The sequence below is a fragment of the Zootoca vivipara genome, chromosome 4 (genome assembly GCF_965207765.1).
Source record: "Zootoca vivipara chromosome 4, rZooViv2.hap1.1, whole genome shotgun sequence".
In the NCBI taxonomy this organism is placed as follows: domain Eukaryota; kingdom Metazoa; phylum Chordata; class Lepidosauria; order Squamata; family Lacertidae; genus Zootoca; species Zootoca vivipara.
The window spans coordinates 24,452,185-24,477,334 of record NC_142587.1 but is presented as its reverse complement, the minus strand read 5'-3'; the positions used below and the strand labels follow the sequence as shown (position 1 = coordinate 24,477,334).

General features: G+C 44.0%; 1 protein-coding gene across 1 annotated transcript in view; it reads left to right on the top strand.

Annotated features, from left to right (window-relative positions):
- The first annotated feature begins 11,815 nt into the window (after positions 1-11,815).
- Positions 11,816-25,150, top strand: part of NALF1 (NALCN channel auxiliary factor 1) — a 343,765-nt gene continuing 330,430 nt past the window's right edge. The window contains exon 1 of the mRNA XM_088667566.1: positions 11,816-13,556. Coding sequence (XP_088523692.1) covers positions 12,900-13,556 — 657 coding nt within the window. The 5' untranslated portion in view covers positions 11,816-12,899. The remainder of the gene's footprint in view (positions 13,557-25,150) is intronic.

The following is a 25,150-nucleotide window of genomic DNA, read 5'->3' as shown; positions in this document are numbered from 1 at the left end:
CAAAAGAACATTTGATAACCGGAATACTCACTTCTGGGTTTTGATTGTTCAGGAGCCGATTTGTTCGGGAGCCAAAGCATTCAAGATCCAAGCTATGACTGTACTGTTCCATAAGCAACAGAAATGCCATTGTCTTTTAGGAAATTTAGAATTAAAAATATACCATGTTTGCAAGTACAGGAAACCATATCAGGTTAAGAATTTGGTCATTATTATTCTCCTCAGAGAGACTTGGCTAAACTTTGTATATCATAACCTTGAACCCTTAAAATGCTAAATGCAGCCATTGCCTCCTTTACACCCCTCCCTCCCATCAGTTCCTGGAGATTCCACCCAAGAGGGAAGCCTTTCTCCTCCTCCAACTGCAGAATGTGTTGCTGTGGACACAGAACCAATTTTAGAATGGGGATATTTTCAAAAGCCCTTCCCAATCCTGAGTCTGTTGCTAGTTTCTTCAGTTGCCATGGTGAATTGGGTGTAAGCTACCCTTCTAGTGGGGGGGGGCTGCACGAGGTTAATAGTAATATGGGGCAAAATCAGACAGTGCATTGGGGTTGTTGTTCTTTTTTAACCCAATGCTTATTTGCAAATAAAAATTAATGTACCTCAGGCATTAATGAGACAAAGCAAAAAATGTGTTGCTATACAATGGAAGCCACAGAAACAAGGGCATTTCACTTATTTTGTGGAAAACAAGAAGCCGAAATTGAGGGGCCAGATAGGGAACTCGGGGTCTTGTGTCATGGATTATAATTCTGCTTCTAACTTTATCAACAACCTTCAGACAGACGAAAACAGGGCCAAAGCTCTAGGAAGGCAGAGGCACATCAATGGACAAATAGATGGTGTATAGCAGTGTTTCTCAACCAGTGTGCCTCCAGATGTTTTGGGACTACAACTCCCATCATTCCTGACCACTGGTCTTGCTAGCTAGGGATGATGGGAGTTGTAGTCCCAAAACATCTGGAGGCACACTGGTTGAGAAACACTGGTGTATAGGCATTTTATTCCACAGTCAATGTATGCTGAGTACTTGTTTTTTTTCTACATAGTCCACACACAGTCTAGATCTAGTGCATATTTTTTTGTCCTTGAAAAGTGCTTATTGAGAAACTGGTGTCATTCCAAAAATCAAAGCTCACTGCAGATTGATTCTGCCGTGTGCCCAATTGAAAGCAGACAGAATGGTCCCAGTTATGGGGTATAGGTGTATGTTTCCACACCTGCTCAGTGTTTGTTATGCTTGTATTTATGTTATTTCTCCCCCCTCCCCCAATATGGTAAGGTGCCTTGAGCACAGTTTTAACTATGGAAAGGCAGCATACAAATAAAATCAAGCATGTATGTATTCAGTGTGGTGTAGTGGTTAAGAGCGGTAGACTCGTAATCTGGGGAACCGGGTTCGCGTCTCCGCTCCTCCACATGCAGCTGCTGGGTGACCTTGGGCTAGTTACATTTCTCTGAAGTCTCTCAGCCCCACTCACCCCACAGAGTGTTTGTTGTGGGGGAGGAAGGGAAAGGAGATTGTTAGCCGCTTTGAGACTCCTTCGGGTAGTGATAAAGCGGGATATCAAATCCAAACTCTTCTTTTACTTCTTCTTAGGGCATGTGCAGGGAGAAAAAGGAATGACTAACCTAATAAAGGGGAGGATTTTCACATGTTTGGATGGGATATGACCGGGAGCCTTGTGCAAGCTACTCTAGGCTTCCTGAAAAGAGTGTTATATAATAAAGAGTAATGAATATAAACAATGCAAATTGTACTCAGCCAATGTGTTTGCTGTATCCTTTACAGAAATTGTATGCTGAACAGTGAAACCAAAAGAGCAGAAGAATGAGAGCCATAAATTTACTTCTCTACCTTTCCATTTACTTGAACTAGATTAATTCCCTTGGCCTTATTATAAATGCTTTGCTTATTTAAGGAAGGAAAAGAAAATTGCATGGCTTATATGTCTTGCTACAATTCATTTGCATGGCATAAATTCTCAGTGAGGACATTTTTAATATCTAGCAGGATTTTTTTTTAAATCACATTACATTTCTTGCATATCCAATCAATAATTTCATTGTGTTTTCATGCTGAATAAAGCAGTAGACATAGGCAGAAAACATAGAAAGAAGCTAGACTGACTGGAGTCCTGCTTTAATGGCAGCAGTCTCACTGTCCATTGTGCAGCTATTTAAAATGAACTTAACACAATAGTGAATTGGCATAGGGTTGCAGCCCTTTACTTTCCTTCTCTTAAAGTGATATTAATAGAAAAGGGAGAAGAATCCTGGATCAAGTCCTATAGAAAAAAGTTAGGTGAATCAGGGCATCTAGTTTCAAAACAAATTGTACCCTCTGGGCTTTATGTTCTGAGACCTTCTGCTCTCTTCTTGACCTTGAGCTGAGTGGAAGAATGCTGTTCAGAGACTGTGAATCTATTAACCCCGACTCTTCCAGTGTTTATTCTCCTAGCTGTTCCCCACCCAGTATTTCCCAGCTTCTGCCTTCTGAACTATGCCCCTCTGCAAACCACTGTTTCAAATCTATACTGTCCTGCTGCTCCTGGGAAGATTCAGGATCACGCTCCCACCATACCTCCTCAGTGCAACCCTGCTCAGCATGGTCCCTGACATCTGGATTCTGCTCTGCCCCAGCTCTGCTCTGCTCACTAAACCCTGTTGCCTCTTCACCTTCCGATACTTCCTCCTCCCAGTCTTCTCCCTCTGACCAGGCATCATCATCCCTCCACCAATCCTCTGGCCCTGAGCCTTCTTCCCCTGCGGGTTCCCCAGCTGGTGCCTCCCATCACTCCTTGGTATCAACCCAGTCCATAACAACAGATGACTGCCTTGAGGAGTTCTGCAGTCTACAATTGGAAACAACAGAGGAAGGGAAGTGGAGATGAGGTAAACAAGAAAACAACGAGTTGTTTCATTGACATGGGCTGAGGCTTGGTTACAGATTTAGGGAGTGAGGCTAACCCTTGACTATGATCCTGGAGAAGGTTAAGATTGGCCAGAGGCACTAGAAAACTCAGGAACCAAGAGGACAAAAACTTTACAAAAGAATGGGGGAAATTTATAAGTTATTTAAGAGACCACTGTAAGCAGATGATTTCACTTGTAGTGTAACAATTACCATGGAAAATATGGATTGATACCACAGTTAGAGTTTGAATAAGACGTTTAAAATGGGAATCCAGGGAGGGGGTGGGGGAGGGAGAAGTCCTGCGATTCGGAGGAAATTCTGTATATGGATATGCGTCTAAAATAATTTCCTCATAATTTGGTATTGCAAAATCAAATAAAAATGATTTTTTAAAAAAAGATTGGGAAGAGGTGTGCATCTGCTTGGCCCCACCAGCAGAGGGAGCCCCTGCTGCAACTACTGATGCTGTGTAAGAGCTGTTGCTGGCAGCAGTAGCCAACACAGGGACCCCGAATTCAGCGTACTGTAGGGGCAGGACCAGCCAAGGAGCAGTGGCCCTCCAGACAGCAATATTATTAAAACACAGGGCAACCACCAATAAAGTAATGAATTCATAAAGTAATTAATAAACTAAGCAGTGTTGAATTATGGAGCGAATATGAGGGGGAATACAGAATGTAGGTGGGGTATTCAGCACAGATATTACTTGCCATGCACAAAAACAGCTGGTGGGATCACATTCTCTCTTATCGTGTAGGATATCTTTGAAAGTTGAGAATCATCCCCAGTATAGGCACAGATCTACACACCCACTAGTTCCATTGATGTATTTCTTTTCAAACACAACCTATCAAAGGGAAGAGGTGCACAGCCGTTATGCAGTGACTCTGCCATTCACTGGGAATTATCTCTTGTTAGCAGTCCACAGTGTGGTAAAACCAGGGCATTCCAGGACCTTGGGAGAGTATGCGGAACAAATAAGCTTCGTGCCATGCACTGCTGATACTCCTTGGGTTTTGAGGACTCTGCCTTGTTATGATTAGTACAAGCAATCAAGAACATGAGAAAATATCCAAAGCGTTTGGCTGCCAAGTGCTGGCACACACTCACACCCATCCTTTTGCAAAGGCATCTGTTGTGAGAAAACAAAGCAGCGGCATTATCTTTCGAATTCAGGAGATGATGAGGGTACAGAATAGGCAGCAGGATTGCTGTGGAGTCAATGGATTGCATCATTATATTGCTGTTCATGGGGGATTTCTCAGCAGTTGTATTTGGGTCTTGTTCTTCATTAACGGACTGCAAATGGAAAGAACACTGTATTCCTTAAAAAGAAAAAGCATAGAAAGAGGATAAAATTCAGCATTATTATGTTCTTAGCTCTGACGGAATTAGATATTGGTTAACAGGACTTCATTATGGGCATGTCCTCAATGAATAGAGTGGTAGACCTGTGGAAATGCAAACTGCACAGATAGCTTAGTTCAGGCATCCCCAAACTTCGGCCCTCCAGATGTTTTGGACTACAATTCCCATCTTCCCCAACCACTAGTCCTCTTAGCTAGGGATCATGGGAGTTGTAGGCCAAAACATCTGGAGGGCCGCAGTTTGGGGATGCCTGGCTTAGTTGGTGAGATTGTGGTGTTGCCAAAAACATATGAGGTGACACCGGAGCAATGTGGGAAATAATCTGATTAATGCAGAACCCTGGGAATGAGTTATTTAGGAGTACATATAGCCAAAGCTTTTGTAACTCTTTCCTGTTGCTCATATTATAAATCAATTGCAGGAACCTTGTACTCGTGGTTCTAAGGGATTGCCTTTGTGCTCTCAGTTCCGTTCACAAATTTCTAAGCAGGAAGCAAGACATGGGAAAAGTTCCTTCATTCTTTTAGATTTTCTGCATAATGGTGGGTATTAAAGAAAGGGCTGCATTTGGATGGCTGAACTTGAAACTGCACCCAGTTAAATGATTTGCCCATGTTTCGTGTATCTAGCGACTGTACAGATCTTTCAGAATAAGATGAGGGCAGACACACCATTGAACTAAGGTGCTATGCACATTTCATCCTGTTAGCTTTTGCACTAAGACAAAGTGTTCAATAAATCAACCATATTGTGCACGGTGAGCCACAGAATTAAATGCACAGCAGCTTTTTAATTGCCTGGTTCTCCGCTGAAAACACTGCGTGTCAGAGTTATCTTACAATGAAGAAGGCCACTGGCATCAGACTGTGGAACATCTGTTGACCCTGCCTGCTATAGAGGGAAGACTTGCGGGAGTCCCTTAGTCTTGCCAAGATTCGTCTAGCAAAGAGTAATAAAATACATCTAATAAGGAACATCATATTGCAATAGCAGAAAAAAGCAACAATATCTGAAACAGAAAAGCGGTGTTGATAACTGACCTTGCCAACATTATTTAAATTAGAAAAATAGGAACCTCTGGAATTTTGATGGCCAAATGTAAAAGGGAATAGGAAAAACTCCTGAAAGGTCAAAAAGTCACCACCTGTTGGATCAGTCTTCCTTGGCTTGGTGCCCTCCAAGTGTTTTGCACAATAATATTGGTGATTATGGTGAGCCATTTTGTGGTCAACATTTGTTGTTGGAAAACCAGAATGCAGATATTAAATCAAATCAAAGCATCAGCCAGCATTGGAGGCGTGGTTCTAAACATCTGGAAGGCACCAGGTTGGAGATGGCTGTCAAATAATACATAGTACTGTAGCATATCCTTTTCATGCTACAGCAGTCATTGCACATACCACAGTCATTGTACATTTACAGAGCAGTCCGATCTACCAAGGGGGAGAACTTGGCACAACCGCTATCTGCTGCCTCAAAGCAGTTCATACAGAAAATGGAACAACTGATGGCTGCTTTGTTCCTCTGCTTCTTCCCCTTTCCATTGCAACCATTGGAAGGAAATTAACTATGCCAGCTACAGAGCTTGTATAGTTTTAGGGTCTTTTTTTTGTTTTGTTTGGGGGTCATGTATGCCAAGGAAACAAGAGGGCATAGGATCCTGCAGAGTCATACCCCACCGCCAAGCTCTCTGTTTGATTCCCACCCCGCTCTGAGCATCGCCCTTGGAGCAGTAGCGGTGAAGCATGCCTCCCCCCCTCCCAGCTGTCCCATATTGTTGAGGACTCTTGAGATCCAAGGCCTAACACTAGAGGGCATCAGATACCTGAGCTGTAGCAGAATCTGCTTGCTTGCCTGCTGCAGTCAGAAATCAGCGATACCCTCATTAGAACATGTTTGCTGTGAAGAGGAGCAGAGGGACTTTCGAGATATTTATAGGAGAGGAAACTCTACAGCAACATAGAGCTTTGCCTGACATACAGTTCAGGACCAGAGTCAGGTGGTAGAGGAAAGCACAGATTACAAGAGCTATGACCTTTTGGGGTTTGGGGATACTAGTTTTAAAATGTATTAATTTATTGATTTTCAATTAAACACATAGTGAATCAAAGAACAAACCTGTTCCCCTCCTCCTTCCTTGAGGGTCTGTTGTTTTCATTGTCAAAATTAAAAGTGGATGCATATTCAGTACATATCTGAATGTTCACTGTATATGAGTATGAATCCTTAAGAATTGTCTGTGTGCCATTGGAGAAAGTTTAGAACAGGCACCCCCAAACTTTGGCCCTCCAGATGTTTTGGACTACAATTCCCATCATCCCTGACCACAGATCCTGTTAGCTAGGGATGATGGGAGTTGTAGTCCCAAAGTATCTGGAGGGCTGAGTTTGCCTAATTGTTCAACAAAATCACCACAGTTTACACTGTTCCCTTTTGAACTGTTCTGTTAACATTTTCTGAAACCATTGATCCAGAGTTAAGTTGGAGGCTGACTTCCAGTTTCTGGCTGGGAAAAAAACCCTTGGTTAAGGGTAACCAATGTGATGCTCTCTAGGATTTGTTGGACTAGAACTCCCATCAGTGTCAGTTAACATGGCCAATAGTCTGGGATGATGGTAGCTGAAGTCCAGAAACATATGGAGGGCACCACATTGCCTACCTTTGCTATACCTCTGTGAAAATTGCACCATGTGAGAATATCTAAATCAAGGTTCAGGTTAAAAATCAGAGTCAGCTAACAATGTAGAGATAAGTCTACCACATATGGATGCGTATCTGATCAATTATCACCTGACTTTGCTCTCTGCATATTTTTTATGCTTCAAACTTAAGCAACGCTTGCCATATCCTCCACATCCCTCTGTTACAAAGGAAATTATTAATTTTAACTTCCCCTCCATAGAAAGCCAAACAACATCCCAACCTCAAGATATACTTCACATTTAATAGCCTAGGAGCTGCCAGGTGGATGACAGCTACCAGCAAGCTGATTTTTGGCTAACCCAATGCATAGAAAAGGTGGGATGGTCTTAAAGAGAGACATGGATGGAGATAGGTTTTTCTCTTCCTTCCTCATAATACTAACACTTGGAGTCATCTAATTATATCGATTGGCAGGAGGCTCAGGCCAGACAAAAGGGGAAAAAATAATTCAGACAATACATAATTAATTTATGGAATTCACCCAAAAGTTGTGATGGCTAGTAGCTCAGATGCCTTTAAGAAGAGGTTAAATAAATGCATGCAAGATATTATGATGATCTCCAGTTCCAGTAGCGGTATCCCTCTGGATGTCATTTGCTGCGGATCAGGTATAGGGGGTGTTGTTGCCCTTCAGGTCTTGTCGATGGGCTTCCAGGCAAGTGTCAGGCTGGGCATCTTAGGGTCCAGGATGCTGGAAGAGGTGAACCTTTGATCTGATCCATCAGGTCAGCTCTACTGTTCTTCCTCCATATCTGGTGGTCAGAAAGGTATATATATATTCTATGCATGTTAATAGAATCAAAGAATTGTGGAGTTGCAAGGGACCCTGAGGGTCATCTAGTGCAACCCACTGCAATGCAGGAATCTCAGATAAAGCATCCATGACAGATGGCCATGCAAACTCTGTTAATAAACCTCCAAGGAAAGAGAATCCACCACCTCCCAAGGGAGTCTGTTCCACTGTCAAACAGCTCTGGCTGTCAGAAAGTTCTTCCTGATGTTTAGTCGGAATCTCCTTCCTTGTAACTTGAATCCATTGGTTCGAGTCCTACCCTCTGGAGCAGCAGAAAACAAGCTTGGTCCATCTTCTACATGACAGCCCTTGAGATATTTGAAGATGGCTATCCTATCTCTCCTTTTCCAGGCTGAACATACCCAGCTCCCCCAGTTCTATGCACCCTAACCAGTAGTTTGACCTTTGTGGATTTATTTCGTTCTGAAACACAGACCATGGGAAGTTGACAGGAGTGCAGGGCATGTGTGTGCATTTAGCCCTTTCCCCCTGGGCTGTTTTCTCCAGTGAAAACCATCCTTACTTATCAATGGCAGAAGGTCATACTATCTCCCTTTGGGAATAAAGGGGAGTTTGTGGGAGGTAGCTTTGATAGGAGAAGGGTTAAGCACCTTCCTGCCTTGCAGCTCCAGTGAAATTCATAGCTTACCATGGGTTCCTGTTAATAAAACAAAACAACACCTCTGCGTGGAAGTCCTGCATTATATCTTGGTGTGCTTCCAGACTTTCACTATTTTGGGAATAGGATTCAGTCTTATACAAGTCACCTGGAAGTGTCCTCATTCGGTGCTAACTGAACACTGCATGAAAATGTTTTTGCTGCATTCGGGAACTGTGAGTGCACCTTAACACATCCACACCTATAAAAAAAACGTGCAAGATTTCTTAGATATGTACGAGTAAATGGAAAGAAAATCCGATCTTGAAACTATTTTGTTTCCCATTCCCTGACATTCTCACACCTGGAAGATAGTCAGTTTTGAGGCTCCAGTTTTACTAAAAATGCATATAGCACCCTTGCACGTTCCGGTGCAGAAATTCTGCAAGGAAGTGTGGAGCAGATGCCTGCATTTGCAGTTTTTAACCTTGATAATGAGAAACGTCCAGATTCTAAACTGAGGCATGTCACGCTATTTATGTGGCGAGTATCTCATGACTTCTCCCATAATATTAAAATGAATTTCTCTACCTTTCAATTAGTCTATCAAAATATAAATTTATGCACAACTTCTGTGACATATGGATGCTAATGAATGTATTATGCTTCCCATCTGCTAGGCAATAACTTAATGACATGCCATAGGAGGTTTGAAGTAAGGGATTGAAATAAGATCAGGTCAATGTGGCTACGTAGGTTTTTGTGGGGGGGAGAAATTGCTCAGTAGCATAATTTAGCATATGAAATGTGACGACGGGGGTGAAAAGACCGAAATTTTTGCAAAATTAAAAATACCTTCAGTTTGATCTCAGAAGGATAGGATGCATAAGCTGTGGTCTGCAAGTTGATCACCATAGGCTGCAATTCTATGCACGCTTACCCGAGAGTAAGCCACATTGAACTCAATTGGTGTGACTTCTGAGGCTTGCACATGCATATAAATGGGTTTGGTCAGGTTCCATTTCTTTGATGTTAAAACACTAAACATTTTATGCGTTTGGATAGCCATAAATACGTCATGTTTTTGTAAGCAACACAGAAAGCAAAGAGCAACTGGATATGACAAAAGCTGCCATTATAAATAAATAAATAAATATTGCAGATATAATCTCTAGTTTTGTGACACTGCAATGATTTATGCTTGCAATCTGATGCACACCTGCTCTGTGTTACATCCTATTGTACACAATGACACTTCCTTCTGGGAAAGCATGCATAAGATTAAGCTGCTTGCCGTTACATATATATCTCTATCTATCTATCTATCTATCTATCTATCTATCTATCTATCTATCTATCATCTATCTATCTATCTATCTATCTATCTATCTATAGCTATCTATCTTATCTATCTTATCTATCTATCTTAGTGGTGCCAGAACAGTTGCCTCCACATGGACAGGAACCATAATGTGTTGATGGAGAGTGTCCAAGCTAATGTCAGAAGTTGTTGGGCATATGACATGCTTTTGTAGAAATTCTGCAAAGTGACCTGGACCATTCACATGCTTTGCACATGGAATACAGGAACCAGCACTTAGGGGCCATGGTCCCTTTGGTGCTCCCAATAAAATATTTGAGGGGGCTGCCCCACCCCAAAGTTGAAGGGCATTGCCATTCAAATGGTGTGTGTGGTGTGATGGATTATGTGGGGGAGGGCTTACCTGAACCCTCTCCAATATTTTATTCAAGTTGGCACCCCTGACATGGAACCACCATTAGGCACCAGTCCCACTGACTTCCCAAATGGATTATAAGAGGCATATATTCAGAACCAGGCTATTTTCAATCAATATTGATTGATTGAAAATGGCCAGCCAACCAGATTGGGTTGGCTGGGTTCTTACTGAGAATATTCGGTAAGCCAACATGACAGTGATGTGGGATTGAGGATTGGGGAGATCCTTCTGTGATATTATGGCAGTGGACAAAGCTGTATTGTAACTTTTGAATTAATGTTTATATATACAGTATATATGAATCAGACTATAAAATTCTGACGTTTGCTGGTTAAATCAGGACATAGCTGCCAAGTTATCCCTTTTTAAAAGGGATTTTCCCTTATGCTGAATAGGCTTCCTCGCGAGAAAAGGGAAAACTTGGCAGCTATGAATCAGGATTACATTGCAATACGATAAAAAGCACCTACCCCCTTAGTCTCAAAGCAAGATACTTAAGATCTCAAAAGGTGCAGATCATTATTTTTAGGTAAGAATTTACAGTTTAGGCTGGAATAAAATCTGGCCAGACTGAGAGTCTCCATCACCTCCCTTTCTTTCTCAGGCATCATCTGAGGAAAACGTTGGGAATATGTTCAAAAAATAGGGTCAGGCAGGGGTGCCAACTTGAATTGGGAGCCCAGGTAAGCCATGCCCAGCTTAATCGACCACAAGACACGGCACACACAAACCATTTGAATGGTAATGCCCATTAACTTTTGGAGGGTGAAACCCTCAAATATTTTGGGGGAACCTCAGCCCCTATGTCATGCATACCGTAGGCAAACTCAGCCCTCCAGATGTTTTGGGACTACAACTCCCATCATCCCTGACCACTGGACCCGTTAGCTAGGGATGATGGGAGTTGTAGTCCCAAAGTATCTGGAGGGCTGAGTTTGCCTATGCATGACCTAGGGGTGTTGAATGACTTCCATGCAGTCAGGCAAAGGAAGTGGTGGCAGAGGCCCTCCCTTCCTCTCTCTCCCCACTTTTTCTTCTTCCCCAACCTTATTCTGTATCACATTGTATGTAACTGTTACAGTATATGAAAAAGACTTTGCAACCTGAAAAGAGAGACAATGCAGGGACTCTTGTAAACAAAGAAAACATTTAATAAAAAATATTATTATCATTCTTTTTTAAAGAGTGTGTCTGTCTGACAATAAGAAAGGTCTCCAAACTCGCTAAACATAGAGAGAGAGGGTGCCAACTCTGTTTAACCAGCTGGCAAGAAGTGGGGAGGCGAGAGACAAGTGTCCCCCACCGTGAGAGGAAAACATATAGGGAGGGGCAATTTTGAGGGACACCTCTCTTCCCCCCTCCTTCTCCTCGCCCCCCCCGTCCTCAAATCCACAGGCCTCCTCTCCAAATAATGACCATCACAAGTCAGGACAAAGTTCCCCGCGACTGGATGCAACGCGCCCCCTTCCGGCCCGGGGCTCCGAAGTCGCCGGCCGCGCTCGCACCAGGCATGGAGCATACCAGGCTGCGGTGCGGAGTCGCTCGGCGCCTGGGTGCGAGGTGGAACCTCGCCGCTCTCTAGGGCGCAGCCGGGCGAGGGGCTCCCACGACAGGGGGTGGGGAGTGGACGCAGCAGCAAGCGAGACCACCCCGCCTCGAGCCCGGGAAAGCAGCGAAGGCGAACTCACCGCCAGCGGATTCCCGCCATCCATTCATTCACCTTTCTCGGCTCGCGGAGGGGAGTCCACGAGGAGGAGATTGCCCCCGCCCCCTCTCGCCAGAATGCCGGTGATTGGGGGGTCCTCAAAGCGGGGAGAGCGTGGCAGGCGATTCCCCCGAACCTCTCCTCTCCTCCTCCCTCCCTCCCTCCCTTCGCTCGCTCGCTCGCTCTCCCCCCCCCCCCAACCCCCAGTCGAGGGAAGGCAGAGCACGCCGCCGCTGCCAATGCGCCAGGCTGGCGGCGCAGGAGGAGATGACGCAAAGGGCCGTGCGCTCCCCCAAAAAAAGTGCTTCTCCCGGACGAAGATGGCGGCAACTTAGCGCAGGGCCCCAAGATGAGGGTGGCCCCCGGGCAGCAGGAGGCAGCCAAATCCGCGCCGCGAGCAGGGGGGGATCGTGCCCGGCGGGAGCCTCAGCAGAAGCAACAGCAGCGGCGGCGGCGGCGGCAGCAGCAGCAGCAACAGCAGCAGCCGCAGCGCAGTGGCACCAGCAGTGCTAGCAGGAGCAGCCGCAGCAAGAGCCACAGCAGCGGCAGCAGCAGCAGCCTTCGCCCCGCCGCTCCTTCGGCGCCTCCTCAGCAGCTCGGGCCAGGCGACACGCAGCAGCCAGCCTCTCGCCAGGAGGAGGAGGAGGGTCTCGTCTGGGGCTAGCGGGGGGCCGGCTCGCGGGGTCCCCCGGCTGGCTCTCCAGGGCGTCGGGGTGGGGGGCGGAGGAGCGCGCCATGAGGCGAAGGGCGGGAAGCGGTGGGCTGGCCGAGTTGGTGCCAAAATGGGGGCCCGCGCTCTGACCATGCCCGGGTGACAGGGAACGTGAGGGAGGCAGGGGACGGCGACCGGCCCAGCCCAGCCCAGCCCAGCCCAGCCCAGCGCGCAGGAGCACCACCACCACCGTCCCCGCCACCCCCATTAGCGCCACCACCTCCGTCGTCGCCGTCGTCGCCCTTCTCTGAGGGGGGAGCCTGGCGCCCCGCCGCGCCGTGTCCATGCCCGTGGGGCCGCCGAGCCCGGCTGCGGAGCCCCCCTCGCCGTGGAGCCGGCCGGGGCTGCGCGCTCCCGAAATATGAGCAGCCGCCCCCCGGGAGGAGCCGGCTCGGGCGTGTGCTTCGGCCCGCGGGAGCCCGACAAGCCCTTCGCGGACTCGGAGCGGGCGCAGAAATGGCGCCTGTCGCTGGCCTCGCTGCTCTTCTTCACCGTGCTGCTCTCCGACCACCTGTGGCTCTGCGTTGAGGCCAGGCAGGTCGCGGCCGGGCGCCACCGGGACCCAGAGCGGGCGGGAGCGGGCACGGAGGACGGCATGGACGGGGCGGCGGAGGGCGGCCAGTGCTTCAGCCTGCTGGGCGACGCCGAGGCTGCGTGCCGCCGCCTGCAGCAACCCGGAGCCTCGGCCCAGGCGGAGCTCTACCTTCCCTTTTGTAGTTCCTACACGCTGCGCGAGCTCTTCGCCGGGCTTTCCCGCCCGGACACTCTGAACTGCACTCTGGACCTAGGCGAGGGGGACGAGGACGAGGAGTTGGACGGCGACGACCACGGGGCCGCGAGGGATGGCGAAGGGCGCCGCAGGGAGGAGGATTGGCTCGGCTCTTGCCGCCGCTGCGTCCTGGCTTACCAGAACTACGACCAGCAAGCGCAGGACCGCTACCAAGAGTTCGAGCTCGTGCTGCAAAAATACTTGCAAGCGGAGGAGTACTCGGTGAAATCCGGCCCGGAGGATTGTAAGGTAGGAGTGTAGGTGGTTTTGTTTTTTAATTCCCCCCTCCCTCCCTCACCACTTTGGCAATGTCTTTCTCCCAGCCCTCCAATCCCTTGGATTCACTGTTGGTCTCTTTGGCGACGCTGAGGTTTGACATGGGTTTGTGGCTTGGTTTCTGCTGCGAGGGCCGGGCTGCTTCTCCCTCCCCTCCCCTCCCTTCCTCCGGTCCTGATCATATGCGATGGGCTCCTGACTCGCGCTGGCCCCGCTCTGACTGCCAGGGGCTGGAATGCGGCTTGGCAGGGGAAGAGGCGCTGCGTGCCAATGAGCAGGACCCGGGAGCGCGTGGGCTGCTGCTGCTGCGCGGAGGCGGCGGCGGGGGGTGCGTGGGAGGGGGAGGGGAGGCCGAGACGTGGTCGCGAGCGGGGGTTTCCCTGGCCGTTAAATGATCAGGGATCTCGGTTGTTTCCCGGAACTGAAAAAGCGTCATTCGCGTGGCGGTGCGAAGGTTTGCTATCTTTGCAGGGGAGGGTGGGGGCATTAACTTCCGAGTTGCTGGATCAGGGTGGTTGGTGGGATGGATGGAGTTGGGTCCTGAACTTCTGAGGAGGCGCTGCTTCTCTCGGGTTTGGTGGTTTGTCTTTCGTTTAAGGAGAACAATGCCAAATACCCTGTTTGGTGCTGCCCTTCCCCGGCTTCTGGCTAACCGGTTGGACGACCAAGGACAGCTCTTGGACTGGTCAAGAACTTTCTTGTGTGTCCCTGGAGGGACAGCGTTGTGTAGGACATTTGCTACGAAAGCTCTGCATGCTGTTGAACTCAGGGAATCAAAAGCCTGGTAATTTTCCTGGAGTGTCCTAGGAGTGTGGTAATTGAGTATTAGAGGAAAGGAAGTGTTCCCAGGTGGCTCTTCCTCTCTTTCTGTGTAAATGCCTCTGTTTCAAGTCTGCTCTGCCGAATCCCTGGAGTTGGAATACTGTATACCCTAGGTTTATGGGAGTAGCAAGCAGAGTCTGCAGCAAACTGTGTGAGGGGAAAGTAGTGATGGCAGAGTCTTAGTGACTCCTTCCTTCCTCTTTGTACATAATGCTGATTTCCCATTTTGCCCTAACCTCAGGCACCTTGTCCTTTAAGAAAAATGTGACTCTTGCTGTAGTGACATGTTTCTAAGGTCGCAATTCAGTGCACACTGCTGTGGGAATAAGTTCCACAGAAATCAATGGGGTCTAGCTTCAGAGGTTCTGGATAATAGGTTCTGGATAGTAGCTGTCAATTTTGTACATGAACTCTTGTTTGGTGCTTAAAAAACCCCACCAAGGGCTAGATGCAGTTAAAAAACAAACAAACATATACCCAAGGCCCTGATTTAGGTATTGATGCATCTTGTTGATTTCAGTAGAAGCTACTTCCAGGAATTGTGTTTGGGATAGTAATATATTATCTTGTGTAGTGGAACTGCAGTGTTTTCTTTAGGGTTTATCACCCTGATGTAATCTGAGAGCATCCAAAGAAAATCTAAATGTTGTAGATGTAATGAGTATTAGCCAGTTTACTTTTTATTATTATTAAATGAAAGCAATGCTCGATGAAAGTATTTGCTTGTCATGGAAACAGGATATAAGAAGTAACCCCCCCAGCGGATTATTTTTAAAGTTTACATTGAATATATTACCTTTACTTATAAGCAGAGCAGTGATGATCTACCGGTAAGAGCTACTGGGATGCAAGCATCAGTTCAGGGTTGCAAGTTCTTAAATAGTATCTTTAAGAGTTTGAATGCTTACTTGTGTGACAAAAACAAATTGCTGCTTATTGTTAAAGTGAAAGGAGAAACTGCTTTGTGGGCTGGAAATATTCATAGTCTGATTCTTAACAGCAGACATTTTATTTTGTTCCGGATTCCGGAATAAAGTCTGCAAGGCAGTTTTATGTGATGGAACTGCGGTACATAGAGCTGCAAATGCTTGGTGCTGTCCATGGTGCTGCAGATTTTCAGTACTGTCCATGGTGCTTGATGTCATAAGCAATGCAACTGTGTTCTCAGAGCCTTATGTTTAGTCATAACAAATCACCTATGTCAACAAATGTAATAACTGAGCACTTTAATGTTCAATAAGTTGGATGCATATATAGTATGAACGATGGATACTGTGACTTGAATATTGGAAAGCATATACTACAGTATGTTAACTGCACTCAAATATGTAACTACGAAGTTTTAATGCCTCTGCAGTCTGAAATGTTTGCTTTTAGGGGGAAAAATTGGACCAAGGCCTTGTAATACTGTTTGAGAGTAATGTAACAGATATATTAGAATACTGTTTTACTGAACACACATTTGACACCCTATATTAGTGCTTTTATCCACAAAAAAACCCCTCTGGTATGATGTAGATATGTTTCTTTGGTTTAAGTGACAGTTAAGGGTACATTTTGTTATGATTCAGCTGTAGGTAGGCCTTATATAAACTGGAACCTTACTTACAGCCCATATTATGTCTTATTTAATTGTTCGGTCTGTCATGGGCTACTTTTCACTGTACATTAAAAGAGGCAATATTGAATTAAGTCGGCCGGCATGCATCTAAGCAGCAAAGCTGTTAAAACTGTTCATTTCCATTTTAGAAAAGAGAGCACTTCTTCCAGTTTACAATTTGTACTTGATGACAAAATCAATGATGCTTGCTATACACACCATCTCCTGTAGCATTTGTATTCTGTCATGTATTTACTTCCTACTAATGCAGCCTCAGATAATAATTGGTTAGTATATTAGAAAGCAGAAACTATAGCATTGCTGATGTCCTGCCTGAACATTAAAATGTATGCCTAGAATAATATTGGCAAAGATAATTGGCAAACGCTCTTAATACTACACAGTTCTTACATTTTATCAATATGCTATAGAGAGCTACTTATTCACATTTCTTTTTCCAATGTGCAGTTTTTAAATCTTTCCTATCTATGTGCAGTTTTTAAATCTTTCCTATCTATGTGTAACCCAAGCAAAATATGGTACTCTACTGTATCAGTTTCTATGTACTAGAAGAGTATTTTTGCAGTCATAGCTCACAGCTCTTTCCATTTAGAAAGATGCTATGAATTGCTGAGTATGAACCCAAGTTTTTAATTTTATAAATCAGATTAACGTATAATTTATCCTGAACTTACTTGGATTTACCTGATGTACTGGCATGACTGGTTGGTTTAGAATTGAAATAAAAAACCACATCTAAGATTGTAACCAGAGGGTACATATGACTGTATGGTTGAATGTGCCAATTTTATGTGTCTGTTTGGATCTGGCCTGGGTGCTGCCTTAAGGGCACATGTTGTTGCTGATTCTCACTTTGCAAAGTTTTAATTACAGTTGGACAATTTCATGCTATGCTCTTGAGAATTTTGCAAAGGTGAAGCCCTAGGCCAATTACCTGACAATTAAGATTATAGTTGTGTAATTTACTATAATGCCCATGGCTCTTGACTTGAGTTGATGGGTGCTATCTTTTAACCACCTGGGATGAACCCTTTTGCTTTACAACCTTTCATTCGTAATTTCCATATCCTTGTAAACAAGTGGGGATTTTATATATTTACAAAACATGATATTCAGATATTCATTTAGATTTTTTAAGCCATCCATTACTATATACCTCACTGGAAAAGTTACTTAGACAGGTTTGGAGACATACCAGACACCATACCAGACCCCCCCCCCCTTGTTTTCATGGAAGATGGAATAAACTGGAGCTAAAACCTCATTCTTGATATCTTCGAGTGTTTCTTAAGTTGGTAGTTATATAATAGTACAGTTGTTCATAAAGCAAGCTTCAGGTTGTTGCTAAATGAGAACTGGGTCAACTAATAAAGTACATGCCAGCATGCATGCGTAAAAATCATTTTAGTGAAGCCAAGTATTTGAACGCATGTGTTTCAGAAGTATTGCAGACATGGTTTTAGGCCTAGAATCCAACACAGAATTAGGCACGTTTGAGCCCACTTGGCTGAAAGCTGGAGTCAACCTCTCTACCAGCCTCCTATTAAATTTATCAGTGGTGAAACATTGCTCCATGGTAGAGACAGTGCCATAATTTCCCTTTAAAAGGCTCCCCCTGCTCAAAAACAACAGTACTGACAGTCAAAAGCACACTGCTATTTCTTTCTCTCTACTCCTCCAAGGAGGAAGTAGGGCAGGTTGAGTGTCCCAATCCTCTCTGATGTTTTCTGAGGGTTTAGTAACCATCCAGTGTTTGGAAAACTTTGGAACAAACCGGAGTGTCTCTTCCTGTCACTCCAGTATGCTCTAATGTTTTCTGAGAGTTGGGTGAGGAAGAAGAGAGGCAATGTAGCCATGACTCTACCCCAACATGATGGTTCTCAGTGGTTCCTCACCTTATTTCTTGCTGCTGTGCCTCTCTTCCTTCTGTGGTTGAAAGTTTGCCAACTTCTGACAGGTAAAGGTAAAGGGACCCCTGACCATTAGATCCAGTCGTGACTGACTCGGGGGTTGCGGCGCTCATCTAGCATTATTGGCCGAGGGAGCCAGCGTACAGCTTCCAGGTCATGTGGCCAGCATGACAAAGCCGCTTCTGGTGAACCAGAGCAGCACACGGAAATGCCGTTTACCTTCCCACTGTAGCGGTACCTATTTATCTACTTGCACTTTGACGTGCTTTCGAACTGCTAGGTTGGCAGGAGCTGAAACCGATCAATGGGAGCTCACTCCGTCATGGGGATTTGAACCACCAACCTTCTGATCGGCAAGCCCTAGGCTCAGTGCTTTAACCCACAGCGCCACCCACAGGTAGGAGGCAGCATAACTACGTGTAGAACAGTTGCCTTTTTATTACCTATATGATTAGAAGCCCCAGCTTAAAGGCTTATGTTTGAACCATGAAAGGTGTGGAAGAGGGTTACAGAGGCAAGGACATGACTCTTAAAAGTTTGTAAGGAGCAGCATAAATATCAGGCTGTGATCCAAAGCGGCTTGTTCCAGCCTGTTGGGACTCCTCTATACCACTCCCACCACTTTGAACAGCAAATTCCAATGCTATGACGCAAGCCGTTGACTTCTCCATTTCAGAAGCAGCTTGCCTTGCAACAAAGGGACATTCTTCCTGTGTGACTTCAGGCCACTAGCCTTCAACCAGATTTTAACTTTCAGACTGTCACCCTACTTGCTTCCATACTCAGGTTGCCCTTGACCTAAGCACGCTACAATAACTGCATCTAGATATTATGTTTGTATGCTAATAAATCATATTAGTGCGAGAACACATGAAGACATCCTAGTATTTTACTTTGTGCCTAACTATAATGAGCAAACCCTCATAATCAAAAGGTGGGACGTGGGTTTGCTGATTGGCAGGTGGAATCATGAGTCTCTTTCCAAAACTGGCCAATTGCTAAGCTGTTTCACTTCCAAATGCTCTTATCAACAATGATCAACAGATATTAGGTTACAGTATTCCCTTAACCTTGTTATGTATTTTCTCTGTTTCCTTAACTGTTATCCATTGATACAACAGAAAGGGGGATGGCTTGCTACTTTGCTGTTTGTAAGCCTCATCACTAGACTTAGACATACTATTAGGTAAAATATCTGTCAGCACAATGAAATACTATCTACAGGTATGTGAAATCTTCCCTTCCCTTCCTGTTTTCTCATACTCAAGTGTTCTATTTATTTATTTCAATATGCAACTAACAAACAATATTTATATACTGCTTACAGAAAAACAAAAAAACTCAGAACAGTGTATTAAGCCAATTAAAAAACAACAGCAACCACAAATAATAGGGCAGAATTGGTACAGTCAGTGTTACTGGTCAGAGAAAGGGTTTTACTAAATCAGGGGTCAGCAACCTTTTTCAGCCGTGGGCCAGTCCACCATCCCTCAGACCATGTGGTGGGCCAGACTATATATTTTTTTGGGGGGGAAATGAACGAATTCCTATGCCCCACAAACAACCCAGAGATGCATTCTAAATAAAAGCACACATTCTACTCATGTTAAAATACCAGACAGGCCCCACAAATAACCCAGAAATGCATTTTAAATAAAAGGACGCATTCTTCTCATGTAAAAACACGCCGATTCCTGGACTTTCAGTGGGCCGCATTGAGAAGGCGATTGGGCGCATCCGGCCCACGAGCCTTAGCTTGCTTACCCCTGTACTAAATGATGGAAGCACTCAGTGGGCTGTGCCTGCTAAACAATGGCTGGGGGAGGGGGAGGCGGAGAACAAGACTAGGCATTTTCTGCAGTGGTTTGCCGCTTGCGGAATGCTCTCCCCAGAGAGGTTTGCCTGGTGCCTTTGTTACAGATCTTTATCGGCCAGGCAAAAACATTCTTTTTCTCCCAAGCTTTTGGACAATTAAACAATCTATAGCCTTTTAATCTGTGTGGGTGTGTGCATGGGTGTGTATGCATATTGTTTTTGTTAGTATGTTACGTGTTTTTGTGTTTTGATATTGTAAAGTGCCCTATGATCCTTGGATAAAAGGCAGTATAGAAATTTAATAAAAAATAGATAAAATATATCAAATGTAGACGAGGCTCAAACTGGATCAAAAGCAAGAAAGGGCCAAATTGCTATAGCCTGTGTGGGAGATGCAAATGTTGAGAAATGAGGGCTGATTTGATTTACACGCTTGAACTTTAATGCCTTGATCCAAAGTCATGGAAGTGTTAAGGTTTCTCATTAAACATAGTGAACATTGAACAAAATTCCTAGAGCACAGCATGGGCAAAGAATCAAGTTCTTGAGCAGCAAATACATTGAGATGGCAGAATGTATTTTAATATCCAAGTGTACCACACACTTAGTTCTAGGAAAATCATAGTGCAATCCTGTATGTGTCTACTTAGAAGCAAGGCCCAGATAAGTAGGTATGAGATTGCAGCCTTGGGGAACGTTTTACTCATGTACACATCATTAGGATTGTTTTGCGTAACTTAATTTTGAAGCATAATGGGTTTCCCCTCTTCTTGTTCTACCTGGAGAATACAAGGTATATAAAAATAGAATCAGTTAAGGTTAATGCTATGAATAAAGTTTTAATATTTTTACATTTATAAACCATCATGCAAAAGTACATCAAGTATACAATATTAATATATTTTAGTAAATCATGCATGTAGCAGGTGTTGCTTTGTCGGACTATAGAAAACAAAGCATAGCCCTCTGCAACTTATTCCAGAACTTTGTAAACATTGTACAGCTTGCTTGGGGTTGCTTGGTGCTTGTTTTATGCTGAATTGGATTTTATGGTTGGATTTATTGCAGGGTTGTTTTACTAGTTTATTGTTTTATTATTGAATTGCTGCAAGTTATATTTGAAATGTTGCTTATATTGCTGCTATAGGCTACTTAGAGAGTCTTTTTATTAGACAACTCATAAATGGAAATAAAAAATACATACACCGGCCACTTTCGTATAAAGCAATTATTGATGGTGCTTCATTCCTGAACCTTTGATCAGGGCCTATAAATACAGTCACCAGTGAAGCCATAAATATAATCCATGCAACCAGTAGGGAAATAATCTTCTTCTTCAGTGATCACATAGCCAAGTAAGATTGTTTTCCATGAACACGGTCTTAGCAGTGAGTCTGTAGGTGACTGTGGAGGCCAATTTTGATCCACATGTCCTTCCACAGTGGGGACATAAGTTTCTGGGCAGGAGTTGATCATGGTGAAGGTTTGCCAAATGTGCACATTTATCCCTTTTATCCCTTTCATCTTGAGTTCAAGTGTCGTCAAAGTCAATGAAACCTTTGGTAAAGACATAGCTGTCAAGTTCTCCCTTTTTAAAAGGGAAATTCCCTTATGCTGAATAGGCTTCCTCACAAGAAAAGGGAAAACTTGACAGCTATGGGTAAAGACTGTTCTCCAACTGGAGCACTCATGGGTCAATGTTTCCCAGTTGTCCATGTTTATACTTCATTTTTAAAGACTTGCCTTGAGAGAGTTTTTAAACCTCTTTTGTTGACCACAAGCATTACACTTCTCATTTTTAAGTTCGGAATAGAGTAGTTCCTTTGGAAGACAATAATCAGGCATCCGAGCAAGATGACCAGTCCAACAAAGTTGATGTTGAAGAATCATTGCTTCAACACTGGTGATCTTTGCTTCTTCCAGTACACTGGCATTAGTTCGCCTGTCTTCCCAAGTGATGTGTAATTTTTTTTTGGAGACACAGTTGATGGAAGTTGATCTAGTGCCAGGATGAGAGATGTTGGGTTTGTGAGACTTACTTTTTTGTTTTACTAGAACGCTGAAATCTACCAGCTGGAGCCTAGTACAAAATAGTGGTGGTGATGGAAACATAGATTTAAAGAACCATGTGCTCTCAAGGACATGCTTAGCTCAGTAGTATGTTTTCAGTACCAGAACTGAGCAAACAGTCTCATCACACAAAAACCCAGTCCTGGTTTCCTCAGTATGCAGGGTCAGGGTCAAATGTGGTTTACTAGATATGCAGGGGCAATCATTTACTTAACAGAACAATTCTACCTCCTAAATGTTTATATTTGGCTCTGGTTGTTTTGCTTTTGTCAAACACACCTCAAGTGGCACCACAGATACACTTTCCCCCCCCCTGGGGTCTCAAATCTCTCCCAACATACTGTTTTATATACTGCGTGTATATGTATGTGTATGTATATGTATATGTATATGTAATTTGGGGGGGGGAACCCTAGAAATTAATAAATAGTAGGATTTTGATTATTTGGTATGTGAAGGGAGAAATACAAACTGCAGAGGAATTCTTGGACCAGCCTATGCAAAATGACCTGCCCTAAGAAACAATAGAGGGCCATTGAGGGGCATTGGCAATGCAAGAATACTGTCACCCCCCCCCCCAACCTCCGCACTGAGGTGTGAACAGAGACAGGGGTTTGGAAAGCTGCCAGGGTAACTGTGTTTGAGGTGACAGGAAAAGAGAGCCTGGTTGTAGGAAGGAGAATGAGGAAGAAGGTACAAGTCCTTTTTGAAATGACCATGCTGTAAGATCTGGACTCCCTCCATGCAGACTGAAGGTGTAAATAGGTGAACAAACATTTTTTTTCTTAAAGCTATGGCAGTCTCTGCTGTGTTTCAATTCTCCAAAGGAACACAGACCTGAGTGAGTGCCCAGCACCCCATGGGCTCTTGGCACGCTTGGCAGAGAGAGGGAGAGGCACCCAACTTTTGTAACAATACATTGAACATCTTACTGGAGACCTTAAAAACACCCCCAAAACTATTAATGTGATTTTGATTTTTTTTGAGATTGGCTGAAGCTTAAAAAAGGAATAACTTGCAACTTTATGGAACAAACACCATATTATTGTTGTACATTCATAAACAGGTGTAAGTGCTAACAAACTTAATTGTGTTTATTTTTTTAATTTAAGTCGTTTATGTTCATACTGCTTAATCATTAGCATTTTTAATTGGTGTACATAAATGCAAACCGCAGAAAATGAAACAATAATACAGTAAAAATTTATCAGGGAACCAGTGCATATGACTGGGAAAGAAAGGTGCTAATCACAAATGTTTATCATAATTGGGTAGAGCTGTTTAACTGATAATGGAGTTAAATAAAAAAATTCCTTCAGTAGCACCTTAAAGACCAACTAAGTTTATATTTTGGTATGAGCTTTTGGTATGATCTTACAGCACACGAAAGCTCATACCAAAATATAAACTTAGTTGGTCTTTAAGGTGCTACTGAAGGAATTTTTTTATTTTGCTTCGACTCAGACCAACACGGCTACCTACCTGTAACTGATAATGGAGTTGTTACATGTGCCTTTTGTATAAAGAAGGTCTCACCTCTAAAAATGCAAAAATGTTGAATTAATGAGGATGTACATCTTGACTATGTAATATATATTTCACAAGAGGGATGCGGGTGGCGCTGTGGTCTAAACCACTGAGCCTCTTGGGCTTGCCAATCAGAAGGTTGGCGGTTCGAATCCACACGACGGGGTGAGCTCCCGTTGTTCGGTCCCAGCATCCTGCCCACCTAGCAGTTCGATAACACATCAAAGTGCAAGTAGATAAATAGGTGGGAAGGTAAACGGCGTTTCCATGCATTGCTCTGGTTCGCCAGAAGCGGCTTAGTCATGTCGGTCACAAGCTGTCTGCAGACAAACGCCGGCTCCCTCAGCTTATAGAGCGAGATGAGCGCCGCAACCCCAGAGTCATTCGTGACTGGACCTAAGAGTCAGGGGTACCTTTACCTTTAAGTCCTATTTAAGTGTGACTTATTTGATATCATCCTATAAACCTAAACATACCACTTTTACTAAAATCAGTAGACATTTTGAACCATGCATGAGGCACAACCAAAGTTCAGGCTTGCCTTGTGATACATTACCATTAGATTTCAAAATTCCTGCTTTCCTGTGTTTTATCGGATACTTCAATATAATCAAATTTAGGCCACAGCTAAGCAATTCTGAAAGTCTCACACATGAAATCCTTCAGTGTTACTTGTTAATCTCACAACGCCTATTTTAAAAGTGCAGCTCCACTCTGAAACTCTTTTCAAATGGGTAATAGCTCATATTTATTTAGTGCAGCTTAAAAAAAGGCTTACAATGCTCAGTTAATAAAAAAAATGCATGAGAGGTATTTATGATTGAAAGGGAAATGAGAAATATTTCACCAAGCAGTAAGCTCTAATTATAGGAGCTTATAATCATAATCATAAAAAAGATTTTTTTAAAAAAAAATACTTTGAGTCTGAATTGTATTTTGGCTTCATTTCAATTTTGGAGAATGTATCCTGATACAAGCATTTATTATTATTATTATTAAATTAAAAACCACCAGTCCAACATGTAAAAGCTATACTGAGAATGTGTGTTAGTTGCCAGCTGTTTTTAGAGGTAGGTAACTTTGAGGGAATTGGGAGTGGAGATTCAATTCTATCCCTCCCTGCCAATGGCTTGCTAGCAAACTTACCTGTTGCTCTGTACCACTTTAATGAGGGGTTTTGGAGGCAGCCAAGAAGAGGATGACACCGAGATGTAAAGTTAGATTGAACTCCAGAATCCTCTTTGACACTGCATTTACTCAAAGCAACACCTACACTTCGGGTTCATGCTGTCACTGAAGTGGTAACTCTGCCAATTGGCTTATTGTGTGCCATAGTTGTTTTTGAAGCAAATAATAATAATAATAATAATAATAATAATAATAATAATAATAATATATATTATTATTATTATTATTATTATTATTATTATTATTATTATTATTATTACCCCGCCCATCTGGCTGGGTTTCCCCAGCCGCTCTGGGCGGCTTCCAACAGAAAAATGAAATAAAATAATCTATTAAACATTAAAAGCCTCCCTACACAGGGCTGCCTTCAGATGTCTTCTAAAAATCTGGTAGCTGTTTTTCTCTTTGACATCTGATGGGCGGGTGCCACCACCGAGAAGGCCCTCTGCCTGGTTCCCTGCAACTTGGCTTCTCGCAATGAGGGAACCACCAGAAGGCCCTTGGTGCTGGACCTCAGTGTCTGGGCAGAACGATGGGGGTGGAGACGCTCCTTCAGGTATACTGGACCAAGGCCATTTAGGTCATTGTCAAGTTTCTTTGGTATAGACTGAGTG